The following is a 15,236-nucleotide window of genomic DNA, read 5'->3' as shown; positions in this document are numbered from 1 at the left end:
CGTGTAAGAATCATCTCCATCAGGTTATTTAATTATCAACACATTGTTTTGATGTAAAAGGGCTGTAAATTTAATCAGCGATGAGTGGAATAATATCAGAAAACAGGCAAAATATACGAAATAATTCAGCAAGTCAACTCGGAGTAATTTACGTTGAAAGAGTCAGAAGCGGTACCAGAAATGACCACCAGGTGGCGCCCAATACCAACAAATGACAAGAGGGGCCTTGAAGAGGATTTTTTCCCTTCCCTTGTTTTCTCCTATAATCAAAGCAGCTCCTCTTTCCCCAAATAAACAAATGAATAATTAAAAGATAAATTAATCAATCAATATGATTATTTATTCATTTATCGACGCACTTTCTCGAGTCACGGACGTACAACCCAAACATGCGGGAGGCTGGGCCCGTTGTGAGGGGGAATATGGGAAACGCTTTAATTATTGATGGAGTCTTGCGTTGTGGAGACGAGATTGTTCTGGGAGGGGGTGAGGATGAAGGTGTGTGTGGGGGCGGGATCCACTCCTCCTCGTTTGGTTTCCATAGAGCTGCCGTCCATACACACTTTTTTTTTCCAAATCAATGCGTTAAAATAGCAAATGAAATACAACATTAATAATAATAATAATAGCGACGTTTAATCAGCGAAACGGTGACATTAAAATGGCGTGAGAGTGACACGCTGCTGCGTGTGCGCGTCTGAACCCGGGTCCGCGCCGCAGCTGGCCAGCTGTTGGACGCGTCAGACCAAACGACCCAGCCTCACTCCCTCTCTGATTTTTTTTTTTTTTTTTACAAACGCCCACTCGTGCTGTGTAAACTTTGAGCTTTTTTCTTCAAAAATATATATATATATTTCCTCTACACCCCCCACCCCCCTCCCCGTCATCTCTCCCTCTCTCCCTCTCTCTAATTTATGGCTGCGGACGCACGACTCCGCGGCGCCGGCTCCTCGTTCCTGCTTCCGTCGTGATGGTCCTGGGCGCAGCTGCTGTTCGCCAGGCAGGGGACGAGCTGCTGGTGGGCGAGGGCGCGCACCTCCACTGATCCCTCCTCCTGCTCTCCCCTCGCGACGCTCATTCTCAACATTGGCGGAACTTGCTCGGAGGAGCCGCGTTGGTTCTGACTCGTTTTCGCCGCCTCTGCCGCGCGCCGCTGCCGCCAGCCGCCCCGCGCGTAACATGACGGCCAGACAGTGAGGCTGACATCGAGAGACGGGCCTGCGCATCAAACTGGACATGGAGTCGGTGAAGATGAGAGCCACGGCGGGGGTGAAGGAATTTGCGGGGAAGGCCCTGGGTCATGTGCACAGGTAGGACCGTGGCGGGGTTTGGGTCCGAGCGTTGCGTTTGTGCGGGACACGAAGGCATTTTCAAAGCCCCCTCTGCTCTCTAGTCACGCCTCTGAAAGTGAGAATAAAATTATGCAATCAAGTGTGTGTGGGTGTGTGTGTGCGCGCGTGGAGGGGTGTGTACGCAGAGTCGGTCCATCTTGGTGCGGGGCCTGTGCGTGAGTGTCATAAACACTGAGGTTGCCGAGGCCGCGTCTTGATTGCACGAGCGTTGTATTTCCATACATGTAAAACGCAATGACGCGCACGCAGCTTTGACGCGCACATCCAGACCGAGGCCTCCGCCGGGCTGTTGTCCGCCCCCGTGAATGAACAACGTTGTGTTGTGGTCAGGTGCAACAAATGCTCCTTGTTCATATTAAATGGACGCGTTTAATCGAAGGTTGCTCCTTTAAACCCAACAGCGGCGCCAACTTTGCATATTTCTCTCATTATTAATAAGCTGCTGCGCTTTTTTTTCGTGAATTAGCGTGTTTTTGCTGGCTTTTCCCGCGCTTTCAACGATCGTTTTCGATGAACCAGCATGTGCGTGAATGTGACTTTCCCAAGGTGATAAAAAAAAAGGAGGGGGGAGGGGGGGGGTGTTTGAGGGATGCCCACCACAGACGCAGGTCTGGAGCCGCTGCTGGGCACCGGGAATGCTAATGAGAGAGAAAGTGGAGGCTGCTGCAATGCGGTACAGTCAGGAAGGTGTCCTCCTGGCTTCACGGGCCAAATCTGCCCCTTTATCCTCCGCTTGAGGCCCCCCCTATTTAAAAAAAAAAAAAAAAAGGACTGGATTTGAACATCTGATTAGAACATGTCGAAATCGTCAGTAGTGGCGGATAAAAAGACAACATGGATCCAGCGGCGGTGAGCCTCGCTGGGGGGGTTTATTGGTGTGAAATAAAAAGAAAACAAGGGCCTCGTATTGCAATGTTGGGGGCTTTAGGAACATGGCGCTGCTGTGGCGCCTGATTAAAGCCCACCCTGTCTCCTCCTCACCCGGCTGCTACAGGGTGATGGAGAGGAGACAGAAAACCGGGGAGGTGATCGAGCTGACGGAGGACGGGCGGCCCCGGGAGGCCGCGGAGAAGAAGCCCCCGCTGTGCGACTGCAGGTGCTGCGGGCTGCCCCGCCGCTACATCATCGCCATCCTGAGCGGCCTGGGCTTCTGCATCTCCTTCGGTATCCGGTGCAACCTGGGCGTGGCCATAGTAGGCATGGTCAACAACAGCACCGTCCACCAGAACGGCAAAATCATCATCAAAGAGGTGTGGCCTCCGCGCGGGCACCCCTGACGCAACAGACACGCACACATGCGGGACATGTGGTTCCGAACTGAATCAAAACTCCCGCAGCAGAACTCAGGCCTGCTTCACTGACAGGCCTGAGTTCTGATGCACGGAAAAATCAGGACTTTGTCAAGAAATACTTCGGTTGGATTTTGGAGATTTAAAAAATAAATAAATCCGGGAATCATTAAAGTCATCACTTAACATCTGGTTTTCGATGGGGAACAAGAAAACTTTATTTTTAAAAAGAGAAATTGCTGCAGCTCAAACGCTTTAATCGATTCGGAAATATGAAGCTGCCGTTAATGCGAGGTTTAAACGAAGATGCCAGGAGATTAAAAAAAAACAAGAGCTAAATGTAGCTGCGAGTTTGATCCAAACCTCCATGCGTGAGTCTGCAGCGGGCAGAAATGTGGTCAATCCGAACGCACATTGGTGTTTCTGGATAAACGGTCGGTAGAGCTACCAAATCTCTTCTGAAGGGTCCGACTTCATTAACTCATGGTCGTGATTTGATTGAAATATGAATCATTTTCAATCGGATCTAAATAAATAAACCGACGCAGGCCTTTTGTAAACAGGCCCTGTTCCCGTTTATTCCAGATGTCACCGCATGAAACAGACTGATCACCTGCAGGCGTCCAGTCAGTGTTGATAATAAACGGTTGCTGACTGCATTTTGTGTTTCGCTCACAAGAAAGCCAAGTTCAACTGGGACCCGGAGACGGTGGGCTTGATCCACGGCTCTTTTTTCTGGGGCTACATCGTGACGCAAATCCCGGGAGGCTACATCTCCTCCAGGCTGGCTGCGAACAGGTAGGAGGAACCACCCGGACACCAGGCAGCTGCTTCAATGCTGCCCTTTAAACGCGGTGCTGCTGGGTTTGGTTTGCTTTTATTTTATTATGGATTTTATTTGGGGGGGGGGGGGGGTGCAGCATCTTTTGCAAAAAATAAAAACAATATTTTAGAAAACAAAATAGTCAAATAAAACGTGGAACAATGGTGCGTTTCTGCGTTTTAAATCGAGCCGAGTATTTGTGTGCAAATGCAGCAACAGCAGTGATGGAGAGGGTGATGATGGTGAGGAGGGTGAGGAGGGTGAGGGGGGGGGGGGGCGTTGGGGCTCGGTGCCACCTGTTAATGAGTTCCCCGGGGGGAGCCCGGCCTAATCTGTCGCTCTCCCGGGGCACGGAGACCAGGCCCTGTCCTGTCGCCGGAGGCTTCGATTCACATGAGAGCTGCCAGGGCGTCACCGCCATGTTTATGCTAAATTAAACAGCTAAATATGGGATGGTCGCCGTGGCAACCAGAATACGGCTGCGAAATATTCTGCACCGGCAAAATCTCGAACATGATGACGTTTAAATAACGACATTTAAAAAACAACAAAAACAAAACCATCTATAGGAGCCATAATAAAAGGCATTCGATTTATGACGTAGTAGAAAGTGGAATTTAATTCGAATACTTCCGTAAATTGATTTTCCGGATCCTGTTGATTGATGCCCGCTTGTAATCGAATCATTTGGTCTCGTGTCGTGGTCGCCACCGGATTAGGGGACTGCCCCCCGCGTGCAAAGGAAAGGGGGCGCGAGGAGGCTCGCACCAGCGATGACGGATGGCCTCGCGCCTCTGATCACGCGGACGCCAAATGCAGGACGAAACCAAACAGTTTCATATTTCCTCTGCAGGAAAAACGGCGAAATTTGACATTTACAGATGTGAGATCTCAATAAAGGGAAGGATCGATGCTTCGTTTTCAGACGGGTTATAAAAGAAAATCCTGAATGGTATCGAAGAGAGAACTGGTTGCCAGGCGACATCTTTTAAAACGGGGCGTTGCGGATGGAAATATTTTATTTTACTGACGTCAGAGAGCGCGTGGTGCACAGCCAATCAGAGACTGTGGGGTGGGGTGGGGGGGTAAATGGGACATTTCTGAAGGATCTTATAGTTCTAAAAAGGCCCTTCGAGCCCGTTTTATAATAATTATTAATTGTTTTATCTTTTTATCTTTCTTTATCTATCTATGGGGGTGACGAAATGACTAAATAATAACGCTCATATTGTTCTAAGTGTTATTATAGTGTAAATAACCCCCTTTTAAATACATTCCTGTCATTTTCAGGGTATTTGGTGCTGCCATTGTCTTGACTTCGACCCTCAATATGCTCATTCCCTCTGCTGCCCGAGTCCATTACGGGTTTGTCATTTTTGTGAGGATATTACAAGGGCTGGTGGAGGTAAGAAATATTGGCATACAACAACAATAATAGTAGGACGCTGATGTCTGATGTGGGCGCGCAGAGGTGCGGAGCGTAAGCAGAGACTCTAAAGTGCACAGGATGTTAAGCAGGGGGAATATTAGACGAGCTGTATCGATCCCTTCCACTACAGCCCAGTGATGGCGGGATAGACCGGCTCCTTTTAGAATACTGGCGGCACAGAGTGCACATGCTGTGAAGAAAGGGAGGAAAGGAGCATGTAAATGGCTCTGTGGTCACACACACACACACACACACACACACACACACACACACACACACACCACACACACACACACACACACACACACACACACACACACACTCCTAAAAGCTGGTTGCCGTGTTGCAGCAGGAAGAAATGGCAGCATGAGTCGCTCACACATTCTAATCCATCCCTTGCAGACTGACCTCTACACACACTAAACTACACACAGATCGTGTTCTGTGAACACGGTTTGTTCACATTAGTGGCTGATGAACATTTAATAGCTGCAGGGCTGATTTTCTCGTCTCTCTGCTGTGTGAAATGTATTCATGTTAATTGCAAGGGTTGAAAAGTTAATCATCTCTTAGTTAAGGAGGAATACTTGTTAGTTTTCTCCTACGCAGTTTCATTTCAATAAAAAAAAGAAATACATATATATAGTTGAAATATCTCTGAGGTGGATCTTTAGAGAGCACATCTAATTTTTTAAATCAACGCCTGCATTAAAAACTGCCTCGTGCCCAAATCCTCAAACGTGCACAGCCTTTTCCTTGGTGTATTTATGGACTGTTGCTTCGTGGTGCGTTCAGGGGGTGACCTACCCGGCCTGTCACGGGATTTGGAGTAAATGGGCGCCACCGCTGGAGAGGAGTCGTCTGGCCACCATCTCTTTCTGTGGTACGTGTTAAACGTCATCGGCATTCCAGATGGATTTGAGTTGGTTCAGAAGTCTGATCTTCTGGGCTTTGACCTTCCCGTCTCATTGTCTGTCAGGCTCCTACGCCGGTGCTGTCATAGCGATGCCTCTGGCCGGCATCCTGGTCCAATACTCGGGCTGGTCCTCGGTGTTCTACGTCTATGGTGAGAACGGGCCTTTAAACGCGCAGCCAGGCCAGAGACGAGGTCTTAGTTTGAGCAGATGGCTTGTTGAAAGACAAATGCATCAGACGCTCGTCCATTTTCTCCCCACAGTGTTTGGGCCTGTCAGTCAATAACACACAGTTCTGCCTGCCAACTTCACAGGGTGCGTCGGCATCTTCTGGTACATGTTCTGGGTGCTGGTGTCGTACGAGAGCCCAGCTGAGCATCCCACCATCAGCGATGAAGAACGCTGCTACATCGAGGAGAGCATTGGAGAAAGCGCCAAGCTGTGTGGGCCTTCAGAGGTGAGGGGTCTCCCTCCTTTTAACGAGTATAATAAATATAAAGTCCACCTCCAGACAGTCGTCTGTGATGCGTTACTGCAGAAATTCAAGACGCCCTGGAAGAAATTCTTCACGTCTATGCCTGTCTATGCAATCATCGTGGCCAACTTCTGCAGGAGCTGGACCTTCTACCTGCTGCTGATCAGCCAGCCCGCCTACTTCGAGGAGGTCTTCGGCTTTGAGATAAGCAAGGTGAGCGCGCGGCGCCAGTGGCAGAGGAGCGGGGCCGATCGATAGATGATAGATTCGCCCAATCGCGGCGTTTGAGCCGAGCGCGTGACCCTCCGCTCTGGGAATCAGTCATTATCAGAATCAATGTCAGCGAGACCGGCAGGCTGATGTATCACAGGACCAGCCGGCAGCCGTGTGAAGATATAAATAAATACTGTCACACTGAGGTCAAACCACAACGGGGCGGGGGGGAGGGGGGGGGGGTGTTGGGGGGGTTAGACTGCATGAGCCATTGGGATAAAAAATGAGGTGAATCTAACGCCAACGTTTGTTCGGCCTAACATTTACTTTACTTTTTTTTTAGTGTATGATGGCTTCATATACTGACGGCTGTCCTGTCATTAACCGTGGAGTCAGACATTTAGGAGTGGTTGGTCCACCATGTTTCTACAGTAGCCCAGGGTGGGCAAACCTTAAATACAACTTTAGTTTTTAATATAACTCAGAACTTTTTGGTTGTATTTTCTGTGGGGATTTGGTCCCTGCCAGCCAGCGTAGCTTCTCCTGAACAGGGCCCTCGAGGACAGATGTGGCATTCTTACAGTCAGAAATTAAACGCATTAAACATTCCATCTGAAAACTCATTAATGGCCACACAGACTCTGGAAAAGAGGCCTAAATATTCGGGCGTCCTTCTGTGTCTGTTCTGCAGGTTGGCATACTCTCAGCCCTGCCGCATTTGGTGATGACCATCATCGTGCCCATCGGCGGCCAGCTGGCCGACTACCTCCGCAGCAGGAACATCCTGTCCACCACCACTGTCAGGAAAATCATGAACTGTGGAGGTGAGAAGGGCGTGCGGGGCCCTTTTTCCACACCTCTCCCAGCACAGAAACAGGGTGTTACTTTCACAGCGGTGGCTCCGCGACACTCAGTTTCTCCTCCACCAGACAGGCCTTTTATTTCCCCCTCTGTGTTGCGTTTGGGTGTAAATCCATGCGCTCGATAGTTGCACACGAGATGCGCGATGGCCTGCATCGATTTGATATCTGTCACTTATGTAATCGAGCTCCGATGACCCATTGTGCTCAATTCAATTTGTGTGTGTGTGTGTGTGTGTGTGTGTGTGTGTGTGTGTGTGTGTGTGTGTGTGTGTGTGTGTGTTCGTGACTGTCAGGATTCGGCATGGAGGCCACGTTGCTGCTGGTGGTGGGATATTCCCACAGCAAAGGCATGGCCATCTCCTTCCTGGTGCTGGCGGTGGGCTTCAGTGGATTTGCTATATCAGGTTATTGTACACACACTCATTTGCATCTTATTTTATATCTGTTGGCTTGTTAATCTAAGCCTGGTGTTTTCTGGAATTCTAACATAATATAAGCATTTTAACAGCGGATATTTAAAAATAAATGAATGTAGGAATACCGCTCTTTATCACGTTTTTGAGGCGGGGCCTCATTATTCAACAGATAATTCTGTCTCTGGCTGCAGCCTGGTACCCTGCAGAGGTCCGTGACTCTGCCGGTCCGTTTCTCTTCTCCAGCTTTCTCCCGAAGTGTTTAATAATTCAGTGGTAGCTGTCTCGGGGGATCAGCCAGTGCGAGGAAGCGCTCTCGCTCAGCCAGTCAGGGTGGGGGAGGAGCACGGCCGTGCGCGGCCAGCCCAGTTCTGAGGGGAGGAAGGTCACCAGTTTGAGCTGTAATCCGCGACTGTGTCCTTAGGATCCAACTGTCTATTCAAAGGTGAATTTTGATTTATCCCCTGGTCTAATAAAGCCGTTGAAAACTCTCTCCGTCAGGCTTTAATGTCAATCACCTGGACATCGCTCCACGCTACGCCAGCATCCTGATGGGCATCTCTAACGGCGTGGGCACTTTGTCGGGGATGGTGTGCCCACTTATTGTCGGTACGATGACCAAAAACAAGGTAAGAGCTTGAAAAGTAGCAGAGTTTGGTGCCTTTATTCTCAATAAAAAAACAGCAAACATTTCATTTACACACTTCAGACAGATGCAGATACACAATTCTACACCCTCACTGTTCTGTACATTTCTACAGTAGCCCACATGGGACAAACAGATCTCAGTGTCATGGAAGACATGCCACAGATTAGAGAGCTTTCTGATGGGCTGTTTCCTCCTCCTCAGACCCGAGAGGAGTGGCAGTACGTGTTCCTCATCGCCTCCCTGGTGCATTACGGAGGTGTGATCTTCTACGGGATCTTCGCGTCCGGCGAGAAACAGCCGTGGGCTGACCCGGAACTGACCAGCGAGGAGAAGTGCGGCTTCATAGACGAAGACGAGCTGGCGGAGGAGACGGGTGACATCACTCAAAATTACGGTGCCTTCGGGGGCCCGGCCAAAACGTACGGGGCCACCACACAGGTGAACGGAGGCTGGGCTTCGGGCTGGGAGAAGACGGAGGAATACGTCCAGGAAGAAGGACAGGGAGCTGGGTACGGATACAGGCAGGAGGAGGGCTACTCCTAGACCAAACACACCTTCACTGACATGTAGTAGGATTCTTTTCCCGAGCGTGAATGTTTAGTCATTTAAAAAAAAAAGGAACCAATACAATCCCTCGATGTTTGCACAAATTAAGTCTTAAAATAAATCGAAAAAAAAAAAAATAGCTGAAAACGTCCGAAAAAAAATCAATTATATATGATGTATCTGGTCCATAGAGGTGTAACACAGTTCAAATTGGCAGTCTGTAAATGTATTCTAATGCATATTGATGATAAATATATTTATCTGGAGTGCAGTTGTGTATAAATGTGAGCATTTTCATGGCGACGCTGCGATCTCGCCAAAGCCTGTAGGGCAGCGCAGACGCTGTCCATCGCCGCTGGCAGCGTGCGGCCGCCATCACAGCGTCCACAGCCGACTGCACAGCATCGTCCAAGAGCCCAGACACACACGTAGATTGTACTGTATCTCTTCCCACTGCACTCAGAGTAGCGTGTCCTGTCAGCGCACAACAACAGCACCCATCTTTCCTCACCTGTCCCCCTGCGTGGGTCAAAATCTCAGTTCCAGGAGTCGGCGTTCGGGATCACATTAAAGGGGGGAAATGTATATGGAATTTTTGTTACGTGGTGCCTCTGCTTTTGTTTAGTGCCACATCCTGGCCTCGTTGTTGCAGCCTATGTTTGTGGAGACGGACGGAGCGCCAAGAGCTTCGTGGTAAAAAAGCATTTATAATGAAACTAATGATGAGAGATGATTAAAGATGAATTCATAGACTGATGGATTCCCATAGAGAACCTTTCTGAAGGGTTTGTGCAATGCAAAGACAGAATGAAATCATGTTTTAGAAAAACTAAAAACTGAGGAGAAAGTGAATATATGAAAGAATATTGCGCTGATATTTGATTTCAAATCCTATTTATTTGTTAATTACTTGAAACTGAAGATATTTATGGAGTTGTCTTACAGCTGAGCAATTCAAATCAACATTCCTATAAAAAAGTATTGAAAAGTTTACACCATTGTACACTTTTAGACCAAGCAGATGCTTTTATTTACCAGCAGGTAATGGGCTGAAAGCAGGCGTGCACTTTGGACACAGTAAACAGTAAAAAACATGAAATCAATTATTTCATCCTGAAAGGTGACCCGGCGGCCTTAAAATGCTGTTTACTCAAAGTTTAAGGACGAGGGTGGGTCACTTTGTCCGAGTTAATCCCAACAATCAAACAGATGATCTGGCCTGAGAGACCTTGGTGTCCAGCCCCTCGGTGAGCACTGCAGACGTGCGTGGAGGCGCATTCATGCACGGAACAAAGCGAACGTCTCCTCTTTCTCTACTCCTCTTTGTCTTTGTCGCCGTTGCTGCTGTTTCCGTTCCTTTGTCACAATTAACCAAAGGTGAAGAGCAGGTCAGAGTTTTTTAAGGGAAGCACACACCATCAGCAGTGGGGTTCCTGCACATGGACCCATCCTACACACACACACACACACACACACACACACCCTCAGCGTGCAAACACTCACTCAGTGTACAGAGCAATAAATCCACAGTTACGGTTCTGGTCAAACAGTTATTCTCTGGTTTTTTAAAGGCATTTGTTTAAAAGTCGTGTTCTTTGTGATAACCAATGTAGAGAATATACACTTGTAAAGAAGCAGACGTAGAAATATATGTATGAAAATGTAGTAATCGAGTCCTGTGCAGACGTCCTCGAGTGCCAGGAGGTGCGAGGCGTTTGTGCCGGGGCTGCTCACCAGATCAGAATGATAAATCGAGCCCTGCGGGATGCAGCAGCTCGTCTTCTTCATGTTCCTGTTTTTGTTTCGGTGTGCTCCGTGTGTGCTGCTCCTCTCCTCCCCCCTCTCTCCCTCACCGCCCTCACGTTCTCCACATGTACTGTGCCCGACCCCTGTGCTCGCACCCGGGATGAAACCTGAACATGGTGGCAAATGTGCAGCCTGAAGTAGTTTTAAAGTTTCCTGTTTCGTGCCTCTAAAGTTGCAGTGTGATTCTCTGGCTTCTGTTGTTGTGTATATCGAGAGGTTTGTTGATGTAAAAATGAAATACTCTATCCCGTCCTCTTTTTTTTTATAAAGAAATCTACCAAATCTCTGTGTCTTGGGGAGTTTATATCAATGGAATAAATATTTCTGCTGCAGAAAACAACCAAAAAGGTATTTAAAGGGAAACAATCAGTTCAAAACACATTTGCAGCAAATTTCTCTTATGACTGTTTTGTCCTTGTAATAATAATGTAATTAATGGAAGTGTTAGCTACTGTTTCCTGTAGCCGGAGCACGTCCATGAAAGCTTCAACGCACCAATCACCAAACCACATTAATGCTGATTAGTCAATCAAGTCGATCGTCGACAGGAAGTCGGGAAGAGCTGACGCGTCTTTCCCAGGCTTGATTAGAATCAAATCCTGCTTTTCTGCTGTTATTTCAGTAGCATTTTGATGTCATGGCAAATCCAGGATCACAGCTAAGTTGATCTAGTTTTGTTTGCGTCCTGGCAGATAAGAGTTCACCAAGGCCGCAGGAAGTGTAGCGTTAATGGTCACCCTCCTTCCCCGGTGGTTGAAATCAATAGGGAGAGTCCCCAGCGTTCGGCCGAACCTATCGACTGTTCTAACCTCTTAATGGAGATGAAAGGGAGGAGGAGCACTTATTGAGCCATTTGGAGGTGTTACTTTGATTTAAGTGTCGGCCCCATCCTCCCTGACGAAGCTTCATCAGTGGTGGTTCTGTAGGAACACCAAGTCTCTTCATTTATTCATCATTTGTTTCTCTGTTTTTGTTCTTACGTGTGACAGACGTGTCCCTCTCCTCGTCTTTTCTACAGTGCTCTTCACCAGCAGAAGCACGAGGCTGCTCGTCCTGGATGACAGATCCATAGGTGCTTTGCCTCCGTAAAGCTAACATTCTGCTAAACCCTCTAGCATGACCCCTGGCGGTGAGCAGCGGTGGTCAAGGCGCATCCCTGAAGGGCTGCACCAACAGCTGCATGCCAGAGGTGCCCAGACTGCTGTTGAGACCGTTGTCAGAAACCGGAGCTTGCAGGTCTGGGAGGAGCCCAAAAATGTCCAAATGTAGAATTTAAGAAGCCAGACCAAAGAGGATCGATGTCATATTTTTAGAGAAACAGATGATTTTTGGATAATTCTTCCTGCCTGTGATCAAAATCTACAATTCTGGACCCACTAAACCTCATCCTCAAGAACAATCCTGTCACTGCCAACAGGGAGCGTCATTAGCGGGACAATTGTCTTTAAACTCAGGAAAAAAGTATTAAATCGACTCATCAGACAAAGGAAGCAGCTCAGCCGTTGTAGAGGACAAGGAAGGGAGACCGTCTGCTGCTCCCGCCACCGGGCTTTAGGGACGGTGCCGCAAATTCAATAACAGCGAAAACCCCATCCTGCCAAAGAAATATAAAACCACTAATGGAGAAGGCAAAGACATAAAGAAAGGCGGTGATGGGAACGGGGGCCCTCCTCTGTTCCATGTGCTTCCCTGTTCTATTAAAGCCAATCTGTCTCTGAAACGCTTGTGCTGCAGCTAAAAATTCAGACTGCGTCGCTTCCCCGTCGCCGCTGACGTCAAACACCCCTGCAGGGGCTCGAAAAAGCCCAAGGTGACACCCGGATCAGCGTTTGATTGACGCACAACTTCTGGATCGGAGAGTATTCAAAGCACGCCACCCCCGCCCCTGCGAGCGCACGCGCGCCACCTTTGTGTCGCCCCGGCTCGTCGCTTTTATTCATTTGGCAGGTTCAGCGGAGGCGACAGCAGTGTTTTCTCACAGCCAACCAGCCAGAACTGTTCGCCTGTCCTGGTGCAAGTGAGGGGGGTGACCCATAACCCCCCCACCCCGTCACCATCAATCTGCCCATTAACGATGGTGGGGGGAGAAAAATAAGAAATCACCCGCTTCTGTTTCTCCCTTATTGAACGCTAGAGTGGAACCACTTTTTTTTTATTTTTGATTTGCATCACATGTGTAAATACAGCATGTGTGCCTGAGACGCTAAACCCAGATTAGCATGCGCATACGTTCCACATCTTAAACCGTTGTGGTGTGGCCGGGGGGGCAGGTGCCACCTCTGCCTTCAGGGAGCCGGTGGATGCCAGAATCACTGCGTAATGACTGTTGGGGGGGAGGAAGGGGGGGCGGCTAAAGGCCCCCTGAGATTGTGTCGCTCGTAAATAAACTCCTGATTTGCACATTTGCATCTTTGGTTGACGGGAAAGCGTGACTCTCCAGATGGGATATCGACTTTAGACCGACCGGGAACGTGCGTGGATCCCTTTGGGTGTCTGATGGAACGAGGCCGAGCGAATTTCCACGCGTGTCACGACTCTGCTGCCACTTCTGATCTGTTCCCAACAAAGTTTGGCTTCCTCCTGCAGTCACGCGCGTCCACACGTGAACGCTCCTCGATGAGGCGCCGCTGCGTCACGCAGCCACGGACGTGTGCACGCAGCTATACATAGATATGCAAAATATAGATGAGTGACGGTATTCCGGACCTTAAATGATCCCTTTTAGGATCTGTTTGGCTTCTACCTGAGCTCGATCGCCCCCCCCGGCCCGACGGCGGCCATTAGGGCAGCAGCCATTGGCTCAGAACACAGAGGGTTCCGCCTCCCGCACGGTCCTGGAGGCGTGATTGGTCGCACACACTGATACATATTTAGCCGACACACACATGCGCAGCCTGCTACCAACTTGGCAGGAAGTGCGTCATAGACCTGCCAAGGGGGAGCCTCCGCTCTGAGACTCACCTCCAATAGGTCCCCTTCACGACAGATGCACACGCACGCCGCGCACGAACGCGCCGAAAGATCACGTGCGCAGGGCTAAGACGCTCCACAGACGCACAAGAGGGTTCACGTGCGTTGTTTCATCATGAAAAGGCTCCCTGGAACGCGGAGAGAGGACAAATGTGTGGGATCTGATATGGAGGCGTTGCAGATGAAACTAGCAACATTTAGACTGATTTTTGCTGTGGGCTATTTTTATTTTGATGTTTTGTTGCTTTATTGTCTTTAATTGTTGCTTCAGTAGAATAAAAGCTCAAATAAGAATGTTTTTCTCATGGGAGAAGAGAATATAAATGTAAAAATGAAAGCAAGACAGAGATGTTTCAATAGCCTGAAAATGCATTTGAAGCCATTCAAAATGTGTGTGTGTGTGTGGTGTGTGTGTGTGTGTGTGTGTATGTGTGTGTGTGTGTGTGTGTGTGATACATGCTTCTTTGCCAAGCAACCTTTTTTTATCCAGGATTTCCTCTTAATGCACCATCACCAGATGGAGCTAGTGGTGTTGGGGAGTGTGTGCGTGTGTGTGTGTGTGTGTGTGTGTGTGTGTGTGTCAGGCCTCCTTTTGTCCTCTTGTCTGTCACTGATGGCTTCACAGTGGGGTGACACACACACAGCAAATCTCATTAAAAGTGAGAGGAGGGATTTTTTAGTGTGTGATGATACCGAAGAGCCCATTAAAAGGAATAAAACACCTTTCCACCAACACGAGGTCATCATTAAATACACATGAATTATCATTAGCTTAACCTTTGTTTGTCGATTATTAGGAGAATTATTAACTCATTTCATTTAGTAACATGACTCAATCGTGGGAATTACGATAAGAAAAGAAAAGAGCCCAGCGGAGGAGAGCAGATAATAGCTGAGTAGCACAGATCGAGATAAGTAGGGGAAGATGGCAGCTAAATGTAGGCTGGAAACAATAATTACTGCTGTCAGAAATATACTTTAGCAGCAGATTATAAGGAGAGAGACAGTCGTCGCCTTAACAGCGGCCTTTTGTGCGACGCTCTCAAACCATTTGTTGTAATTGCTGCTGAGAATGACACAACTGAGCCCCTTTAAACAGCCTGCAATTTACCCATTAGGGCTGATAACTGCCCCGATTGCAGGCAATTACACCCCAAACACACGACGAGCTCCTCCCTGGTTACCGGCGACGACCTGCAGCCATAATTAAGCCCTTAGTAGATTTTGTTTGGTGCGGTTGGACCCGCGGACTATTGACGCACGGCGCCTTTAAGGATCAGGCCTGTGAGAGGCAACACCTTTGGACCAGCGTGTGTGTGTGTGTGTGTGTGTGTGTGTGTGTGTGGTGGAGACACTGGAGGCTCTGACATTTGCTTTGGGAACAGAGGGATAAATGAGCAGCGTTATATTTCCGATAAAGACAGATTTAGTGGCCAGACATGAGTTTTTCTACTATCTGAGCGTTGCCGTGTGATCAGGTTCCTGTTCGACAGC

The 15,236-nt window shown here is 48.6% G+C and overlaps 1 protein-coding gene across 1 annotated transcript; it reads left to right on the top strand.

Moving 5' to 3' along the window:
- The first annotated feature begins 911 nt into the window (after positions 1–911).
- On the top strand, positions 912–11,054 carry slc17a6b (solute carrier family 17 member 6b). The gene is made up of 12 exons (XM_057014693.1): positions 912–1,310; positions 2,347–2,602; positions 3,321–3,439; positions 4,755–4,869; positions 5,689–5,776; positions 5,873–5,959; positions 6,122–6,264; positions 6,346–6,495; positions 7,187–7,319; positions 7,652–7,762; positions 8,273–8,400; positions 8,622–11,054. The coding sequence occupies exons 1-12, from the start codon at positions 1,237–1,239 to the stop codon at positions 8,961–8,963; spliced, it is 1,746 nt and encodes a 581-aa protein (XP_056870673.1). The 5' UTR covers positions 912–1,236; the 3' UTR covers positions 8,964–11,054.
- Positions 11,055–15,236: the final 4,182 nt, after the last annotated feature.

Source organism: Takifugu flavidus, chromosome 2, assembly GCF_003711565.1.
Source record: "Takifugu flavidus isolate HTHZ2018 chromosome 2, ASM371156v2, whole genome shotgun sequence".
Taxonomy (NCBI): Eukaryota; Metazoa; Chordata; class Actinopteri; order Tetraodontiformes; family Tetraodontidae; genus Takifugu; species Takifugu flavidus.
Note: the sequence above shows the minus strand (reverse complement) of the source record. Positions and strands in the feature narration are given on the sequence as shown.

Bases quoted from the DNA above. Each gene is read 5' to 3' on its own strand.
- slc17a6b (XM_057014693.1), top strand. From the start codon at position 1,237: ATGGAGTCGGTGAAGATGAGAGCCACGGCGGGGGTGAAGGAATTTGCG. The intron at 4,870-5,688 runs GTAAGAAATATT...TGGTGCGTTCAG, and splicing joins TATTACAAGGGCTGGTGGAG to GGGGTGACCTACCCGGCCTG. The intron at 6,265-6,345 runs GTGAGGGGTCTC...GCGTTACTGCAG, and splicing joins AGCTGTGTGGGCCTTCAGAG to AAATTCAAGACGCCCTGGAA.